A 20,587-nucleotide genomic window follows, 5' to 3' on the forward strand; every position below is an offset into this window, starting at 1 on the left:
TCCAGGTTTGCCTATACTGTGACCAATATTACGACCAATGAAGCTTATATTCCCTTACTAAGGGATAATTGATTGTATGCATAAAGAATGAATATAGTCAATTAATCCTAGTTCATGTCTTTTTTTATTAGTTTATTTAGAATGATTGAATGATTAAAATGAATGATGAGAAACTTCATCCTCTCTGTCTTTAATTCATTTACACCTACTTGGTATTACCCATACAACAGTGCATTTCTAATATTTGACAAAATTGGTTTATATGAGTTCATGTGCATGTTTTTGTAAAGATTTCCACTCCAATCCAGTGAAAATCCTAAAAGAGTTAAAAGACATGATCACATTCATCCATCATAATTACAAATTGTTTACAAAAACGGTTCAGATGTCAGATGTGTGGGACAAAGTCTCATGACTTTCTGGCTCGCATTCAATTTACAATTTACAAAAAAGAAACCATCGTAAAATACAAAAAGTACTCCTTCTGTATCTCTGAGCAATAAGGAAATATCTTTACTAAAAATCATCAGGTCAAACTGAGTTGTTGCGCGTGATTAGTGATGACATGAGATTACTTTTGATGCAAAATGACTTTTTATAAATCATCAGAATGAAGCAAAAATTTATAATCAGCAGCAGGTTCCAATGTTTTTAAAAATATCTTAGAGTTCTGTTAGAAATAATAATTTATAAAACATTTTCATAACCAAATCCAGATTATGCAGATATATCACACAACTTTCACAATATGTTATGATGAGCCATAGTGATTTACAAACATTGATAACATTATGATAATGCTTCATACAGTTGATATAGTGGTTCTTGAAGTAATTGTTGATTTCTCAGTCTTTCATATTCAGGTATGGTGTTAAAATGTCGAGATAGCAGCATCACAAAAAAAACAGATCAGTTTGTTTTACTGTCTTACTACAACATTACAAGAAGTGGAGGATGTAATAAAAATGATCTGCCTTAAATAGTTTTAACATTAGTTAAATCCAACGTCAGTGAACAAAATACAACTGTCATTATTTAATGAATGAAAACGAAACCCAAATGGTAAATTTGGTTTTAAAAATACAGTAATAATAATTAGAAAAAACTAAGGACACCCTAAATACTTTCATAGGTTTTAGGGAAAGTCATACTCAAATGCCCTCTTCCATATTTTCACTGATGCAACATAAACCGCCTCCCTCACTTCCTAACCCCTCTACTACTTCTATTATTATTCACAGCCTCATCATACAGATTACTGTAACTCTCTGCTTCTCGGTCTTCCTCACAAATCCCTCCATAAGCTTCAGATGGTTCATAATTCAGCAGCACGCATTATAATCAAAAGCCCCTTGCTACACCATTTTGTCACTGTCTTTCAGCGACTGCACCGGCTCCTAGTTAAACCGATTCTTCTGTGCGCATTTAAAATCATTCACAGCCTCAGCTATCCTTCTCTATCAGACCTCTTGCACATTGCCACCCCCAGCCATTCCCTTATGTCATCCTCCTCCTACGTCCACCTCACTGTGCCTTCCACCTGTCTCAGCACCATGTGGAGTCGAGCATTGAGCCTCAAATCTGGAACTCGACCCTGCCAGACGTTCACACTATTGACATTCTCTGTTTGAGTCAAAACTCTCCCATTTAAGATACCGGTACTTTAATCTTGCCAAGACGGAAAGACATTAGCAATGACCTTGGAGAAGAAGCCATTGCTGCACATGTATCTCCAAAGGATTATAAGGCCATTTCCTAAATCTTTTTGTCTCTAGATAGATTATGGCAATAAATGACACATAAACTCTGGAACAATATCCTTTGTGCAGGCGAGAGTAGAGATGTTTGGCACCACATTTGGAGAAAACCAAACACAGCATATCAGCACAAACATCTCTGTCACCTTCTGTCGAGCATGGTAGTAGAATAATGAATATTTTAACTTGTTTTGCAACCACAGGTTCTTGTCACTTTCCAGTCAACTGTACATATTTCTGTATATAGAAGAAGTCTAGAGTCAAATGCAATGCCACCTTTCCAACAGCTGAGGCTTGGACCAAGATGGATGATCAGTAGAACACATCAGAACAACAGAAAGGCTAAAAATGAAGTAATCAGCATGTGGTGGGACCTCAAGAGAAGTATGCTACAAGTAATGAAGAGTAATGTTGCGAATAAGAATAGGTGGAAGAAAAATCTTCAACAAAGTTGCAAGAGGCTGTCACTCTTTGATAGGGTGTACTTAGTTTTTTTTTTTTTGGGGGGGGAGGGGGGGTTGCAATAAATGTTAGTAAATAGTATGCAACCTCTTCTTTGTTCTTGTAGGCTGAAGGGTTTAATTCATGTAATGAAGTAGATAGATCCCGATTAAGACTAGAGTGACCTTAGAATTAAAAATGGGTGTACTTTCTTTTAAACTGACTATACTAATTCATCTCATCTTGTCTGAAGCACTTTAACAAGAATAATATTCCACAATAATCAGTAAAGAATGACTCCTTTCATTGCATCAAGTCTCTAAGAAGTGTCCCAGATATTTAAGAAGGACATTGCCTGATATGAACCGTCACTCCTTTTCCCAGGGTCTCCTTCTCTGATGACGACCCTTCAGTGAAAGAAAAAGAGGTGATGTCTAGTCATGAGGCTACCAGGCTTGAGGGCAAAAAAAAGAATGAAAAGCTGGACCAACTTACAGAGTACATATTGGAGAGGTTGTTGAAAAGCACTTGACCTGCGCTCACTTTGTTCCTCACCCCTCGGATGGTTCCGTTCTTACTGCAGATGTTGATCCTCTTGTTGCTGAACATCATCTCCCTCTTGACACTGGCATACAGCAGCAGGTCATCGGACTCACAGCCGTTCTCGTCCGCGGCAGCCTCCAGGCCATTCAGGTGCCTGTTGGCCTCACTGGCGGGCGGCAGACTTCCCTGCTCTGCCTCCATGCTGCCGGTGCCGTCCGAGTCTGCAGAGTCAGAAACCGAGCCGCACCAGGTCCTCTCGTCCTTGAACACCTCAGCCAGGACTCGACCACTGTTGGCAGATGCGACTCTGAACCGGACCGTTTTCCCGGCATTTTCTTTCATCTTTGGCCCATCCATTGAAATCCAAGAAAAGAGTCACATGCATCGCTTCCCATTCAGACAAAACAGAGTGGCCCTTTCAGCTCAAGTCATCGGCGGTCCACTTATTCATCCAACAGCAGGTGTCTCACAGGTGTTTCAAAGGAACTGAAAATACCCCGAGCACACCCCTTGTGTGCTCCCAAATACTCAATAATAGATGTGCCCTTGTCATGGTAACAGCTAAAACGGGCAAAGTGTAAATTGATATGATCGTGTTCAATAATTGATCAAGGTCAGCACGCACCTTATGTCTGATCCTTTATGGTCTGATAACTAACAAAGTCAGGGCAAACACCTGGTGGTCTTAGTTGATCTTTACAGCAATGTTCATCATGCTGGTCTGAGACTGAATTAATGTTCCTCCTTTTACACACTCAAGATCACCTCAACAGCAGAGCCACTGACAGGAAAGTAAATATTAATACTTTGTTTCAGTCCGAGAAAAACATGGACAGGAGAAGAGGTTTAGAGTAGATGTATTATTTCTGATGCATTCTCCTTCTGAACATTTAGTTGGATCTGGAAAATCATACAATCTGAGAAGAAAAGGTGAGAGCTTGCATGAGCTCAATGATCACATGTACTGCGTCTCATCCAAGGGCGTGGACGTCCTCCCAAAGAGAAAAGATCTAAATCTTCATAAGCAACTTTTTCCAACCATCCAGGAACGGTTCAGAGATGATTTTTGCATGGTGGAGCACTGCTTCACAGCACATAAGTTACAGAAATGCTTGTATATGGAGAACTTTCTATATTTAATATCAGATTTTAAGGCTACTGAGAACATCTTCCAAACTGTCCAGGATCGGCTTTGGTGATTTCTTCGATTGTTTCAAAAGTTAAAATGATACCAAACTCCCCTAAATCCTGGTACATTACAATTTAAACTCCCTAGATCTTAACCTCACTGTGTGATCATGATCAGTTCTCAAAAGGCAGGTGGAGAAAGAGAAGCCAACCAGCTGAGATCAGTTTCAAGTAGAGGACAAAAATAGGTGACCACCAGATAGGATTATCAAGGATGCCTGGCTGAATAATAACAGGTACAAAAATATAAGCAATAATACTGGAAATATTTACTCTGCTCCTGAAGTTGAAGTGAAATATTTATAAAAATAAGAATAACGTTACCAAACAGAGTTTCTGCAAAAACATCATGACTTCTGCCCAGGTCCCTTTTGAAAATGAGATCTGGATCTCAATGGGGTTTACCTGGTTAAATAAAGGAAATAAAAAATTAAAAAAAAACACAGAATGGTCGTAACTTAATGATGTAATATGTTGTGTAAATCCCCTTTTTATTACCAAAATTACCTTGACCCATTGAGACATGGACTCCAATAAAGCCCTGAAGCATTCCTGAAGCATTTTTGCTCTCTGGACTGGTCAGCCTCAGAAAGAGGCCACAACAACCAAGATTCCCCAGCAGAACATTGACCAAAGCATGGCATAGTATTTTTCTACTTCTACTTGATCTGCTTTGAATTAAAAAAAATTCCTTTCACTGCTCACTTAATAAATACATCGTGCCATGATTATAAGATATTCTAATTGGCATGATTTACGTCAGTGTTCATAAAGTTATACCTGACCAGTGTGTTAAATATTAAATGCGCTTTATTTGCAGTTCTGCAAATCTGTCTAGGACTGCTTCTGAAAATGTGAAACGTCCTCTTTATTCACCGTAAGTGGAGAGGAAGCATGCAGTACCTCTCTGCTACTGTAGGTGGCGATAAAGACGCTCAGTGAAGCACAACAAACGCAGAAGAAGTTGCACACATGTGACAACAACACCTCGAGAGTCATGGGGAAGCGGCGGCAGAATAAGCAGCTTTTCACAAATCTGTCCAAAAAACAGAAGAAACACTTGAAGGAGTTCGGAGAGGAGCATCCATTTCACGATGTGTAAGCATTATAACAGAGAACAGTGTTTTTTTGTTATGAAGAATTGCGTTTTATTGTCAGTTAGGAAGCTACATTTAGTTCAGAGTCAGACTACCTTCAAACAAGCATTTTAACCTAAAACACAAAAATAAACTCGTAATAAACGTGACTAGCTATTCATTTGAACAGTCGAGGTTTATTTTGTAGACATTTATTAGCTATAGCAGTTTATGTTACTTAAACGCGCGAATTCGCAGTAAAGGACGAATATCATTTTTTCTCCTGAGGGTTTCAGAAATTTGACTGCAGTATTTTCCAGGTCTTGGTATGCAAGGGATAAGAGAACGGGGAACATTTAATATTAAAGACTCGTGAGGAACCTTTAATATTAAATGTACCCCTTTCAGGTCAGTTTCTGCTCTATTGTCTAAAGTTGGATATATCTGTCCTTCCATCTATTACTTTGTGTTGTTGTTCTAATTTGCACTATATGAATACCAATAGATCACAACAAATCCAAAAGGAAACAAATGCAATGTGTTGCGGAGATAATAAGCCCCAGGGGCTTATTATGACTCTCATCATTAATGCAGCGGTCCATCCAACTATCCATCTAGTCACTCATGAGTCTGTCCATCAGGTCATATCAGATCTGTCTTTATCTCGCTGCTTAATTTACTGATGTGTGTTTTCCACAGTGTGAATGAAAGACCTGAAAGGACCCAGATTGTGGAGCTGGTGAGTGTTCCTTGAGTTTCCAGATCAAACACCAAAATAATTGTACTGAAAAACAATTTATTTAATAAATAATCCTTCCGAGTTTCTTATCTGCTCAAGGTTTTGAAGTTAGTTCTCAACACTTTGGGAATATTGAACCGTAGCTTTGCTTAGATTTAGTTTTACTACAAGTATTTAGAACCGTTTCAGTTTTTTTAATGTTTTTTTTTGTTTGTTTGTTTGTTTGTTTGTTTGTTTGTTTGTTTGGTGCAGCCATCAAGCCCAGAACAATCTGACTCAGAACCTGTAGACGGGGAAGAGGAAGAAGATGAAGAACCAGAGCAACAAACTGCCTATCAGAAGCTTCTTTCAACGCTCAGTGAACCCACAGCTGATGCTCAAAGCCACGAGGATGAAAGCAGTGATGACGAAGAGGAAGAGCTTCTCTTTGAAGGCAAGGGGATTTTTTTTTTTTTTTGTCTTTAAAAAATGTTTGACAACAGTTTGTGCTTGACTAAAATAAGAGTTTAATGTGCATTAGAGGGTAATGTTGAGGGTGAGGATGCAGAGGAAGCAGAACATGGAGAAGAGGAGCATGGCGATGAAGAGGAGGAGGGGGTTGATGAACAGAAAGAGGTGGCAGGAGACAAAAAGTTTGTGGACAAGGAGCATGAGTCTGCGTTCTGTCTGGAGACCAACTTTATAGAAAAAGGAGAACAGGATGAAAACATTCCACAACTCAAGAACAGTAAAGGTAAGAGCGGACAGAAAACTTAATAATCTTCTTTTTTTTATTGGTCATTTTGGTGTGTTACATTTTGTCTTTTATTCCCTTTTTTTTAACAGACATGTTTTTAGTCCACCTGGATACCGAACTCACTGAAGAGGATGTGCTCAGAATTACATCTGGCTCCAAATCCAAAACTCAGATCACGGTATACACAAAGTCACCTTGTCACAGCTTAAAGCAACTTTTAATTATATTTTTATTGATGCAGGACACGGTAAAATAGAGCTGGGTGATTTCCTGCAGATTGGTTCACGTGGTGGGAATACTTTTCCATTGTACTGTGTGTTGCACTGAGCCACTTCTAAGGTTTCTCTGCTCCCTTTTTTTTATAGTGGGCAAAACTGGGAAACCTTCTTTGCACCAACTCTATTGAAAGGTTCGGCCCCATCGGCCCCCAAAAAGACACAAACCAAACTGTTTTCCATAAAGTTTTGGAGAGCAGCTGGAGGAATCTGAACCAGTCATTCAGTCCTAAAGGAAATACCGAAGAGATCAGCCCCCTCCAGATGGAGCTGCTGACCCTCATGGCGTCCTACAAGGACCTGTATCACCCAGAGGCGTGCCATTTGAAGCAGGGCCCGTATGTTCGCAGTGCATACTGCCTGCATGTGCTCAACCACATCCTGAAGGCCAACTCCAGAGTCCTGGCTCACAACACCCAGCTGAGAGAGCGGAAGAGTCAGGGTAAAGCTGGAGCTGAACCGCAGGAAGAACCCAGAGACCAGGGACTGACCAGGCCAAAGGTAAACAACTAAACACATGTGTCGGGTCAGTTTTAGCTGCAATTATTTTTTTTAAATCAAAGCATCAGAGATCTCTTCTATGAAAAATGTTTAGTTTTTTTTTTTTTAGAAATTTGTTACCATGTAACATCTATATTAACTTGGAAAACACAGAGGTTCACCAGAATCGATACATATTTCAGCTGTACTGACCTTCAGAAAATGAATATTTTATTTCACTGATGAGTGAATACACCTCATCAAATCACCATCAAGCTACAGAAACAATAAATAGCTTTAGTTTGGACGTTACTTCAAAGTGAAGAAGGCTCAAAAGTTTAAAATTTAACATCCATGATTGTCAGTTTTAACAGTAAGTTTTTATTTTATTGTGCTCTCACTGTTGCCTTTGCTTTTAGTAAGACGTAGAAAAAAATGTATGCAGTTTTTATATTTCAAAAAAATATATATTTAAAAATCTGTTAGCACAAGTCAAGGTTTTCATAAAAATAGTGGACAGAGTATAACATATTTTAAGGAAAAAATATGTAGACCTCTTATATTCCTGATTGTTGAACAGGCAGATCCTGAGAAGCTTTGCTTTTCAATCTTGTGGAATATTTTCTTATTTTTCTTTTGTCCTCAGAGAAAATAAAATCTTAACACATAGAAGAAACCCATTGGGATCCATTTATGAATCTCTATAAAATCACACTAACACTCAGCCATTGGACTAAAAATTGTTTAGGAAGAGTTTTAATTTAACCCAGACCACCTACAGAGCATGTAAGGATCGCAACCACTTTGTCCCAGGTTCTGATCCTGGTTCCATTCCGGGGGGCCGCTCTGCAAGTTGTCCACACTCTCATCAGCCTGCTGGAGACCAAAGGCAAAAAGATTGTTGTCAGCAACAAGAAGAAGTTCAAGGAGGAGTTTGGAGAAGCGGAGGAAGAAAAACCAGCCAACCTGCGCCGGCCTGATGATTACCACGCCGTCTTCTCTGGCAACGTGGACGATCACTTCAGGATAGGTACGTCTTCAAATAAGTAGTTCCTAAAAACCTCTGCCACTTATCTGACCCTGCATCCTGATGGTTCTGCACTCTCCCTCCCAGGTGTGTCCATAGTGAGGGGCAACATGCGCCTCTACGCCCCCTTCTACTCATCAGACATCATCATTGCGTCTCCACTCGGCCTCCGAACGGTGCTGGGAACCGAAGGAGAGAGCAAGAGAGACTACGACTTTCTGTCGTCCATTGAGTTGCTGGTGCTGGATCAGACTGACGTCTTCCTCATGCAGAACTGGGAGCATGTCTTGGTATGAGGAGTTTACATGTGGCACCACCTGCTGTTGAAGTTTTCCATTCTTCATAACTAGAATATTGAGTATTAAAATAGGTTAGAAATTTTGGGCTTTTGAACCAGTGATTTTTAAAATTTAAAACTCAAAATGTCAACATGTATCTAACTATTTCAGTGTTCTTCTTCGGTATATTATTTCTATTTATCTTGATTTGTTTTGTCAAGCTGGATGGTTCTGCTACTGCAATGTTTTGTTTAAAGCTTAGTAATTATCGATCTGTAACCTACAAAACGTAACGTGTTTGTGTGTTTAAGTTTGTAAGTGTTGTCCTCACCCTCCAGCATGTGATGAAGCACATGAACCTGCAGCCGCTGGACTCCCACGGAGTCGACTTTTCCAGAGTGCGGATGTGGAATCTGAACAACTGGGCCAGACACTACAGACAGACGCTGGTGTTCAGCTCCATCCAGGACCCGCAGATCAACAACATCCTCACTAAACACTGTGCCAACTACAGAGGGCAGGTCAGGCAGTAGAGATACTCGCTTATTTTTGTGTTTCAAAGATCTGAAATCTTAGGCCTCGTTTGCGCCGAGCCGATCTTCAGCGAAGCCGTAACATTTTTTTGTTGCGATCTAGCCGTTCGTTTGATTGACACCAGTGAGTCTCTCACACCGGTGCTTTTTGAAACCAGGTTTCAGAGTGAAACTTTTCTGCAACACCCCATGCAGAGATGATGCCACTCTTTGACCCTAAAAAAAATCTACAACAGCATCTGAACGTTGGGACTTTATGAAACGGGAACAATATCAGGGATTTGTCATTGTTGAGTTGATCTAATTGTATCTATGCACTGATTCATACACCACATTTATTTTAACCTTCACAGTTTTCTTAATTTAATTATGTTTTAGTAGGAGATCATTGCATGTCATTATTAACACCTGACTGAAATTTGCATGCTCTGTGTTTCTGGGGTTTTTGTCTCAGATTACCACAAAAAACATGCCAAAGACGGGCTCCATCTGCCAGGTGCTGGTTCAGCTGCCTCACGTATTCCAGGTGTTTCCATCCGACAACTTCATGAATCAAGATGCTCGGTACATGTCTCAGCCGAAATAACTTTTTAACCTCCTTGCTGTGCCTTTGGCTTGAACTATACTTCATCATTTTCTTCATCCTCTTGTAGGTTTCAGTTCTTCATCGATAAAGTACTTCCTCAGTACAGGGACTCGGTCATGTCCCACACTCTGATCTACATCCCATCCTACTTCGACTACATCCGGCTGCGAAATCACATGAAGAAAGAGGAGATTAGCTTCACGTCCGTGTGTGAATATTCCAGCAAGTCAGAGGTTTCTCGAGCCAGGCATTTCTTTCTGAAAGGAGAAAAACAGTTCCTGCTCTTCACCGAGCGCTTCCACTTCTACAAGAGGTCTGTTCTTATTTTACTATCCATCAAATTATGTGGTATCTCCTATTCTACCTGTAACAATCCGCTCACATCGTGCTTATTTCATTCAGGTACGCTATCAAAGGGATCAAGCACCTGATATTTTACAGCCTGCCCACCTTCTCCCACTTCTACAGCGAGGTGTGCAACATGCTGGCAGCAGGAGGTCAGGGGGAGGAGGCCAGCTGGACCTGCACTGCCCTCTATTCCCGCTACGATGCCCACAAGCTGGCTGCCATCACCGGAGCCCAGCGAGCTGGACAGATGCTGCACTCCAACAAAAACGTTCACCTTTTTATCACAGGAGCAGAGGACAAAGCCTGAACTGATAATAGCCCAGCAAACGTGTTTGTTACTAGTTTTATCAATAAATTGTGACTCTCTCTTCCTATCACAAATATTTATTGGTTTATTGGATTTGTTGATGCATTTCTAAAGGGTCCATAAAAAATCTAATCTTACATAAACGTTATCATAATGGTTGTTCAGATGTGCTGATTACCAGAGAAATATTTCCTCATCTGTTTGTTGGTTAGAGTGCTTTGATTTAGCGACATCAGAGCTGATTAAGTCATTTTTGTGACTCGGGTGTATCGAAAGTGTCAAGTATGGAAGCCCGTTTGTACCAATAGAGTCATAAAATATATCACTCCCAATAAACGTTACAAATGAGTAAAGTCCTGAAATTTATGGGAAACTATGGCATTTCTTTTAAAAATTAAAAAAAGGTAATTAAGTTCAGTTTAATTATATAGAAACAATTCACAACTGTTAAGTAGGTAAAAGTCTGTATATCATTTAAAATGTGATCCATTTTCTAATTTTGTTTCAAATCAGGTGACAAAATATAATTGATATTGCATTTTTGAGTCAGCTAACTTTTGTGTTACATGTCCAAAAAGTTCCTGTTTGCTGGTGATCCCATTTATTTCCTAAAGATCTAACATCTTTGAGTTGTTTTGAGGGACATATGATCTGATTGTATAAAGTACAGTCATTTATCAGGACAAACATGTACCATTCTGCTTTTTTGAAAATTACCTTTTGGATTTATGTTAAAAATATATTCTAAAATCACAAAATTGCATCCAATAAATTTCTGAAAATGAGTTTATGAGCTTCAGAGAAGTAATTTGCAGTTTCTGGAAACTGCTTACTTGTAAGCTCAGAGAAAATAACCTTTAGAAAAGTAGACATGAGATAGTAATAAGCAACTTGTAAGCAATGGACAGTCTCAACGTACCCTGTAATTTCTGGAAAACTAACCTACCTGTTTCAGGATAAGACCTTGAAGTATAGTTCAGAGAAAATGACATGTAAACGCCACAAAAACAACTACATGATGGAACATTGAATGTCCTAGAAAGAACCCTGTAAACTTGAAAAAAACAACATGAAAGATACAAAAATGTAATCCTTAATATTTGGAAAGTACCTTGTTAATCTACATTGAAGCAATCTGTAAGTCACAGGAAAAAAGACCATGCAGTTTACAAAATGTAAGCTTTAAGTTAATTAAGAATTATATGTTAGCTCCAGAGAATTAACCTGTAAAGTTTTAGTCCAAAAAACATAGCCTGAATATTTCATAAAGATTGTTGCCAGTTCCACAAAGTTATCCTGACCATTATGGTAAAGGAAACTCAACTGTCCCAAAAAGTATCCAGTCAGTTAGTTCTAGGAATACAATATGTAAGCGATGGAGAGCATCCTCTGTAGTGAGTTATTGAAGTTCTAGAAAGCTAATCTGAACCTTCCAGAGTACATTGTAGGTTCTGGAAATCAGTCTGTAAATTGTGAATTCCTCAAAGTACCTTGTTGGTTTTCCAAAAGCAGCCTGTTACTACTAGGAAAAATGGGAGCTGTATTATACAAGCCTTGGTTGGTTTTGTTTTGAATACAGAATCCTAATTTTTACAGTTGTACTGGGTAGATTTTATAAGTATTTGTCTATTTTCTACCACTTTTACATCTGATAATTATGGCCTCCAATTATTCAGCATGACTAAGCACATGCTGAGCTATTTCTGGGCCTATAAAACAGAAGCACTTGCGCAAAGCACGATATAGACTTTCCAAACCAATAGTTATCAGGAGTAAAAACAAAAGACAGCATAATAAAGAAGTATAATTATCACCAACTGCAGTGATCCATTTAAAAATGATAAGCTGTTGGGTAAGACATCGCCTGTTCAGATGTTGTATGAACCGCACACATAATTATTAACTTCAAGAGTGACTTTGGTCATCAAATTACAGTTTTCCTCCACTGCTGGAGCTGACATGCAGCACTTGATCTCTAACCCGCAGAGCTGATGGACGAGAAGCAGCAGAAGCTCAGCCTGAAGCGAGAGGTGGGGCTGATAGGAGCCGTGTCGCTGATTGCTGGAACAATGATCGGATCTGGGATCTTCATGTCCCCGCAGACAGTCATCTCCTCCGTCGGCAGCTCTGGAGCCAGCCTGGTGGTGTGGGCCAGCTGTGGCTTACTGGTGATACTGGTGTCTTTCTGCTACGCTGAACTGGGAACCGTCATGCAAGAGTCAGGAGGAGAGTACATCTACATCCTCAGGACGTCAGGTCCAGTCATGGCCTTCATGTTGGCCTTCAGCTCCATCTTATTTGTGAGGCCTGCTGGAGTTGCAGGCATCTCCCTAAGCTTCGCCCAGTACGTCGTGGCTCCGTTCTACCCAGAATGCCCTCCTCCGGTGTCTGTAGTGAAATGCGTGGCTGCAGCTGCAGTCTTGGTTTTAGCCATCGTAAACTGCATGAATGTTCGCTTTTCAATGTCGGTGCAAGTGTTTTTTATGGTGGCTAAGGTGGTGGCCTTGGGAGTCATCGTTGTAGGAGGGGTGGTCATGCTTGCCAAAGGAAACATGGAGAGCTTTCAAAACTCCTTTGAGAACTCAAACGTGGGCATCAATCCCATCGGTATTGCTCTCTACCAGGGACTGTGGTCGTATGACGGCTGGAACAACCTGAACTATGTGACAGAGGAGCTCAAACGTCCAGAGGTAAGAAGTCACAAAATAAATCAGGCAAACCTATAAACAAAAATTCAAATCTGCACTAGAGTACTCATAAACTTTATGTGTCATTGTAAACTGCAGGTGCACTGCATCTTGCAGCGCTATCTGTAGTAGCAATACCTTTCAGTAGTTATTTTATTTACTCTGACCTTATCAGCTTTTTACATCGTTGTGGAACTAATTTTAGTCCAGGTTTTACAATGACACTGCAAAGTTCAGAACCTAAATTTCTCAGGGTCGAGGCCTTGATTTGTTTCTCTCCGTTTTATTGTCCCGACCAACACTGTCACTAAAAACTGCAGTTTGAGCTTAAGCAATGATTTTAAACAGCAAAATAACAAAATCAGTTAAAAGAAATAGCCAAGAATGGAAAACATGCTTCCATCTCCATGCTTTGCTGTGCAGACTTTTATTTAGTTTATGACTTCTTCTATCTTCATTTGAAACTGATGAACAGGACCACTTACTTTGAAGTTATTTTTTTTACAGTACATTGGTGTGCCTATTTATTTTTGAATGAAATGGCTCTCCATAGCTCTTGACCAGGTCTTAATAGACTTGGCCAAGAGGCCAAAAAGTGAAACTTTTTACATATTATAATTTTAGTTGGTTGCAGCTATTAGCACTGTTGTCTTGCAGCAAGAAGATCCTGGTTTTGAATCTCACCTGGTGTCTTTCTGATCGGAGTTTGCTTGTTCTCTCTTTGCATGCATGGGTTTTTTTCTGAGTGCTCCGGTCTCTTTCCACAACCCAAAAACACTAATATTCAGTTAAGTGTCTTCAGTAAGTTGTCCACCTTATGAACTGGGCTGCCTATGGATAGAAAGCAAAGTCACACATTCACTTGGACCCCTTAAAAAGCCCCATTACCTAGGATTAGTATCCTAGAACCTTGTTCATGTGTTGTAGCAGTTCTAACAGATGCTCCGCTGTTAGGGAAATCAAGCTTCGAGAAGTTTGGCAGCTTTCCTAAGTGTTTGTGATTTGTTGATCTTTCTCACTAAGTGATAAATGATTGTCAGAAGTCACTGCTTCTGACAGGTTGATGTCTTCGTGTTCACACACTCTTCTTTGCTTCAACTTAAACTCCTGCTTTTGCAGTAGTTCTGCTGACTATCATTTAAGCACTAGTTCATTTATTTATCGGCACATTTTGCTAATTTCTCCATTTAAGTCCTATTAAAAAAAGGTCTATTGCTTTCGGCAGACTAATACCACTGAGGAACTAATATTTTTATGTCCATTCTGGTTTTTCCATGTGTTGTTGTATCTCTTAAGTCTGACCTTTGAATTTAAACAGTAATTTTCTTCACATGACCCTGCACTCTGCATGTCACACTAAGCCCCTGTAGATAGTTTATCAGTGGTTTAAAGAAGCAATAAAATCAACTCAGGTCAATCAACAAACAGTTCAAAGCACAGCCAAGAAATACAGTGTTTTAAATTTGACCTTGCTTTGTTTTATTTGAAGAGGTTGGTCTTGTTAGTATTAAGAGAGGAGAAATTCTAAAACTTATTAACCCTTTGTAAAACCTTTTGACTCGTTATATCCTCTCTTATGCCCGGATTCAGAAAATGCTGTGCACAAAGACTGAGATCACACAGAGATAACAGCGTCATAATAATCAACATTTATTCAAGACAGATGCAGACTATCATCAGAAAAGCACATCACAAAACATCAGAAAACTCAGAGCACCAAACAACACATGAATCTACCTGAGAGAGAAAAAGACAAAAGATGGAAACGACAAACAAAAAGCAAAGACGTCTTTGGAGAGTTGCAAGAGCAAATCTGATTTGTTACTCCTGTGTACAAACTTTTATAGTAAAGACGTATTCTTGTCTTTAATTTATTCACATAAGGCGTATCTTTGCTCATCCAACCAGGAGCAGTCTCGGACCCTCTTAAAAATTAGAAACTCAGTACAATTTGTTTTCAAGATCAAACATCAGTTGTCACCTTTATCTAAACAAAACGGGAGCAGAGCTTCTCCTCCACTGGCCTGAACTCATGCTGTTTTATGGCTTTTCACAGACCAGTGTGAAAGCTGGAACTTCTCCTGATTCTTTCCCACACAGAAAAAGGGCAGTTCAAAAGATCTTAGCCAACAATCTGCTGTAACTACAGGTAACATAAAGGTCAATAGGGCAGAATAAGTTATTAATCTGAAAATTATAATTAGGCTATTTTAATCAAGACATGTTGCTAAGTTTTAAATCTAGCATATTTTAAATGTATTTTCTTAACGCTCCTGTTATCTTCGTTTCTGAGGTACAGCAATAATGTTCGTGGGTCAATTTGACCCGGGGAGTGTTTTATCATGCAATAGTGTCAGAAACCAAAAAATTCCTCCAAAACATTTTTGTATCTGATTATTAACTCCAATACTAACCATTTCAATCAATATGTGTGCATTGATGTTTTTTAATTTCTCAGAAATTAAGGATTAATGACGACAACTTACTCAATTACTCATTTGGACATAAAACATGGAATTTACATTTTTTATGTCCACTGAAAAAAAATCTAGACACAAAAAAAACAATAATTTCCTTGAAATTGATCTTTGGTAATTTTTTTAATATTACATTTTATTTGATCTTTTCAATGGGTGATCTTTATAATTGAACTTTAGACACAAATACTGTTGCGGGTCAAATTGACCCGCTGATTAAAATCAAGACAAATGAGTCTTGTAGACAATATTTATGTTTTCCTCCACTTTTACTGAATGTCCACTCAGTGTGGGTGGAGTTTGCCCACGGGAATAGAAAAGGTTCCCGTCAAAAGTTGTATGAACACCTGCTTTCTCGCAGTTTCCTAGTGAAGTAAAGAGAATAGGGAGAAAGTGGGCTTGTGTGTGTCTGCATGTGCATGTGTGTGTGGTGAAATACGGTTCATAGCTGCGAGGAAACATATAGAATTGGACATTTTTTAATCTTTTTTTGCACTCAAATTGACCCGAACAGAATCAATGTAACAAGTAGACGCAGGGGGGGTTACAAATGTGTAAAATGAAAAAATTTTCAATTTATATGTAGAGTTCACCTATTAAGACAAACAGAAAAAGTTTCATGCAAAAAAATACTTCCAATTATTTTTAAAAGGTTTTAAACTTTAAAACGGGTCAAGTTGATCCGCAACATAACTGGAGGGTTAACATTAGGTAACATCAAGAAGAGAGAGAAAGAGCACTAAATATTTGCATGAGTTTCACATTCTTAAATCTCAGCCTAATACAGTCAAACGAATGAAAGCAGCTCGAAGGGATGTCAAAGTTGAACAAGAAACTTCTCCGTTCTTGACAATTCAGGAGTAGTTTTACCACCTGTTGCTCTGTTTAACATTACCTAATGGTTCACTGGTAACCTACGCCAAGATCTGAGGTGTGTTTAGTGGAAATCCCTCAGACCAGGCAGTAGCATTCTCCAACAATGGAGCAAGGACTGAGTCTGAAGAGGGAAGTTGGAATAATAGGAGCCGTGTCCTTCATTGCTGGGACCATGATAGGATCTGGGATCTTCATTTCTCCACAGTATGTCCTGCTAGCAATCGGCAGCCCCGGGGCCAGCTTCGTCATATGGGCCTGCTGCGGCCTGATAGCCATGCTGGGCGGCCTCTGCTACGCTGAACTGGGGACGATCATACCAGAGTCTGGAGGGGAGTACATCTACATGCTACGGACAGCTGGGAAAGTCACAGCCTTCGTGTTTGTCTTCAGCTTCATCAGCGTCATGAGGCCCGCCAGCGCCACTGGGATCGCCCTGAGCTGCGCTGAATATGTGGTGGCCCCGTTTTATAGTGGCTGTGCCCCTCCACAGCTGGTCTTGAAATGTGTGGCAGCTGTGGTGATCCTGGCCTTGGCTCTGGTCAACTGTCTCAGTGTTCGCTTGGCCACCGGCATCCAGGTGGTCACCATGGCCATTAAAGCACTGACGCTGGCGGTGATCATACTGGGAGGAGCCGTGATGCTTTTTCAGGGCAACACTGCAAACTTTGAGGACTCTTTTGACGGAACGAATGTAGGCGTGAAAGCCATCGGCATTGCTTTCTATCAGGGCCTGTGGTCTTATGATGGCTGGAATACTTTAAACTATTTAACTGAGGAGCTCAAACGACCAGAAGTAAGACTGATCAGTTTTGCTATTATTTCTTAACAGTTTGCAAAAACATGTAATTAATCTCTTGAAGTTTTCTGGATAAATAGCTATGTAGGATTTCTGAAAGTATCTTTACTTTCAGAAAGTAGGACTTTGATTGCTTTACCTTTTATTTTCTGTATAGTTATTGTTCCTGATGACACTCGCTTGTGGTGTTGGAGTGGAAATGAGTGACAAGTGTAAGAAGCAGCTAATGTCTAAGAAAAAGCTTAGAAAGTCTGAAAAACTGAGCTAGGTTACAAAACATGATAGTCATGCTTTGGAGTTTGGAGAAGAAATACATCTGTATCTCCTGTGGACTGTGGGGAAAATTTCATGTTTCTTTTCAGTTGCATCAACATCTGCCTGGATCTTTTACCAAAGTCGTCAGAAAATCTTTGAAAGATATGAAAACCTTGAGAAAGATTTCAAGAAAGTCTGGCTTCTTGGACCAATTGAAAATACAAAGTATTGAGACTTCGTTCCATTTTGTGTGTTGATTCCAGTGAGCTAAGATAAAAGAAGAGTTAAAGCTGGTGCTTAATTAACCAAAGCTCCCCCAGCAATAGATACAATGAGTTTATGATCAACTGATGGATGATAAAACATTTACAACCACACTTTAGTTAATCATATAGCCTGCTGACTTGCTGCCCTCTGACCAGTTACTGACTTCTCTGAATCTGCAGACTTCTTGAGGTTTCCATTGGAGTGATTCGGTCTCCTTTATTCCAGTTTCCGTCATGGCAAGTAAAAAAGCAGAAGGACTGAAAATGAAGCGGGTGATTGGACTGGCTGGAGGCTTAGCTATGGTATCGGGAACCATGATCGGTTCTGGGATATTCATGTCCCCGCAGTTTGTTCTGGCCTACATGGGAAGCCCCGGAGCGAGTCTAGTGATCTGGGCCCTCTTGGGAGCCGTGGCTCTGTTTGCTGCGCTGGCCTACTCCGAACTTGGGACCAGCCTCCCCAGCTGGCTGTGAAATGCACCGCTGCTATCGCCAACCTGGTTGTTTCTACTCTCAACATCCTGAATGCCTGCATTACTGTCAGGGTCCAAGTGATCTTCTTGGTGGCCAAAGTTTTAACACTTGTAGTTGTGGTTGGTGGGATGGTGGAGGTCATAAAGAGCAGCGATGTGTTTATGGAAAATTTAAAAGTTCAAAACTCATTTAAAGAAACACGTTACTCTGAGCGCTTTCGGAATGGCCTTCTATCAATGTCTCTGGTCTTATGCTGGCTGGTACAACCTAAATTATGTCACAGAGGAACTTAAAAGACCAGAGGTGAGATTTTGGATTTCATTAACTTCACCAGATCAGTGTGTGGGAATGTTAAACCAACATTAAATCTCATCCTGCAGTTCAAAAACAGACATAATGGATGAATGAAATAGGATCATCAGTGCTTCAGTACCACTATAGTGACCAGGCACCATAAAAGATGTGGTTTTAATTTTATGGAACCGATCTCAGGCTCTATGGATTAGATTGATTTATGATCGAGTCTTGGCACAAACAAGTGCTGTATGATTTTTCTCATTAATGGTTATTTATTAGGGTATTTTGATGGAAAGCAGTTTTCTTAATTAAATGTTTAATTACAGCAACCTTAATCATTTGCAGTCTGTTAACCATATAGCCTAACAAAGCCCCATGTAAAATCTAAGACCACTTTAAAAGATTACAAGAAACTTAATATTTTGGAAGAAAATTATTTTTGAGGAGGTATTGTGTAGAAAGTTTTCGAAAAGGACATTTTATTTTCACCCGCCTGTTTGAGAAAGTAATTTCAACGGTAACATGTCTGATCAAAAACCAGGAGTTGGCTTTGTTTCATCTTTTCACAGGTAAACCTTCCCAGAGCGCTGGTGATAGCCATTTCTCTGGTCACTGGCTTGTACCTGCTGGTGAATGTCAGCTATCTGACGGTGATGACACCTAAAGAGCTCATGTCTTCCACCGCTGTAGCCATCACCTGGGGGTAAGAGCAAGTCCGGTTGCCCAGAGTCTTTAAGTCTGCAAGAAATTCCAGTTTAATCAGGAGCATCTGTCCATCAGGAACAAGGTGTTGGGAAGCTGGGGTTGGATCATGTCGTTGGCTGCGGCCTTGTCTGCTTTTGGCTCCTTAAACGGGACGTTCTTCAGCGGCGGTCGAGTCTGCTTTGTGGCTGCCAGGGAGGGCCACATGGTACCCTGCTGTCTATTTCACCTAAACACAAACATCTGTTCGCAATAAAGGCCATCACACACATTTATAGGGATCCATGTTTGTTTTATAGCCAGATATTCTCTCCATGGCTCATGTCCACCGGCTGACTCCCTCTCCGGCTCTCATCTTCACCACTGTGATCTCTTTGGTGGTCCTCATCCCCGGAGACTTTCAGAGTATTGTCAACTACTTCAGGTGAACTTCATCTCCTTTTTTCCTTAAATAAATAAAACAAAACCACTTTCACTCTATTTTAAACAACTTTTCACTGCTGCTGTTAGTTTCACAGCCTGGTTTTTCTACGCTGTCACTCTGTCTGGACTGATCTATCTCAAAATAAAGAAACCGGAGCTCCCCAGACCATACAGCGTCAGTGTCACACTCTTATTTCAACATTTGTAGCAATTCACAACAGCTCGACATCATGCCTGTTTCTTCTCCTCACAGGTTCCCATTGTCCTCCCCATATTAATCCTGCTTGTGGCCATTTTCCTCGTTCTGGCCCCCATCATAGACCAACCTCAAATCGAGTACCTATATGTGGCGTTGTTTATCCTAAGTGGCGCAATAGTCTACGTACCTTTCATCCATTTCAAGCTTTGCCCGGGAATGTTTGATAAGGTGACAACGTTCCTGCAGCTGTTCTTGGAGGTCGCGCCAGCAGAGAAAAACCTCTGAGTTCATCAAGCTGCTGCAGGTAATCTACAGAAAAATAAGCTCCTGAAGCCAATTATGTAATTGGTTTAACCGGACAATCAATTAGGTAATGTGTTATCTGTTTTTGCACTTATTTAAATTAAAAGATGTGATGTGTTGGAAAATTTTTTTATTATTTTAAATAAATTTTATGTTAAGAAATCTTGCAGTTATTTCTTTGTTGCTCCAAAAACAAACATTACAATAATTTGTTTTAATTCTCAGCAGCTGTTTTATTTGGTTAAAACGACGATAAAGGTGGAGAGGTGTGATTTCTTTCTATTTGTAGCTGTATCTTTCAGATTTCAGTGAAAGAATCAAAAGGGAAGCTAAGTTGAAATTATCATTACACTTTTAGAAGACAATTGTTGAAGTCTAGTTGGTTTTTATCTTACTACACTTCAACATTAAAATCTTGAATTAGTTACAGAAACATTCAGCTGTATGTCCATTTGAATAACTTAATTTGTACACGTGTATATTCAAATTAATTTTTCAGATTTTGCTGCAGACTGGCT

The 20,587-nt window shown here is 39.8% G+C and overlaps 3 protein-coding genes across 4 annotated transcripts; 2 read left to right on the forward strand and 1 right to left on the reverse strand.

Moving 5' to 3' along the window:
• Positions 1 to 2,261: 2,261 nt before the first annotated feature.
• On the reverse strand, positions 2,262 to 3,184 carry grxcr1b (glutaredoxin and cysteine rich domain containing 1 b). Its single transcript, XM_008399706.2, has 2 exons — positions 2,694 to 3,184; positions 2,262 to 2,605 (listed from the first exon to the last, which is right to left on the reverse strand). Exons 1-2 carry the CDS (start codon positions 3,096 to 3,098, stop codon positions 2,567 to 2,569), a joined length of 444 nt encoding a protein of 147 aa, XP_008397928.1. The 5' UTR covers positions 3,099 to 3,184; the 3' UTR covers positions 2,262 to 2,566.
• Positions 3,185 to 4,895: 1,711 nt separating this feature from the next.
• Positions 4,896 to 10,388, forward strand: utp25 (UTP25 small subunit processor component). Its single transcript, XM_008399708.2, has 12 exons — positions 4,896 to 5,027; positions 5,705 to 5,744; positions 5,997 to 6,177; positions 6,265 to 6,477; positions 6,570 to 6,658; positions 6,846 to 7,256; positions 8,049 to 8,265; positions 8,350 to 8,552; positions 8,879 to 9,061; positions 9,528 to 9,637; positions 9,727 to 9,972; positions 10,062 to 10,388. Exons 1-12 carry the CDS (start codon positions 4,927 to 4,929, stop codon positions 10,312 to 10,314), a joined length of 2,247 nt encoding a protein of 748 aa, XP_008397930.1. The 5' UTR covers positions 4,896 to 4,926; the 3' UTR covers positions 10,315 to 10,388.
• A 1,917-nt stretch (positions 10,389 to 12,305) lies between these two features.
• On the forward strand, positions 12,306 to 20,183 carry LOC103458713 (b(0,+)-type amino acid transporter 1). Of its 2 annotated transcripts, none has more exons than XM_008399709.1 (6): positions 12,306 to 13,004; positions 19,012 to 19,145; positions 19,223 to 19,352; positions 19,444 to 19,568; positions 19,655 to 19,742; positions 19,821 to 20,183. In XM_008399709.1, the coding sequence occupies exons 1-6, from the start codon at positions 12,306 to 12,308 to the stop codon at positions 20,049 to 20,051; spliced, it is 1,407 nt and encodes a 468-aa protein (XP_008397931.1). In that variant the 3' UTR covers positions 20,052 to 20,183. The 2 variants fall into 2 exon arrangements, with proteins under 2 accessions (XP_008397931.1, XP_008397932.1); XM_008399710.1 differs by lacking the exon at positions 12,306 to 13,004 and adding an exon at positions 16,161 to 17,147.
• The last annotated feature ends 404 nt before the right edge of the window (positions 20,184 to 20,587 follow it).

Source organism: Poecilia reticulata, linkage group LG22 (assembly GCF_000633615.1).
Source record: "Poecilia reticulata strain Guanapo linkage group LG22, Guppy_female_1.0+MT, whole genome shotgun sequence".
Classification (NCBI taxonomy): Eukaryota; Metazoa; Chordata; class Actinopteri; order Cyprinodontiformes; family Poeciliidae; genus Poecilia; species Poecilia reticulata.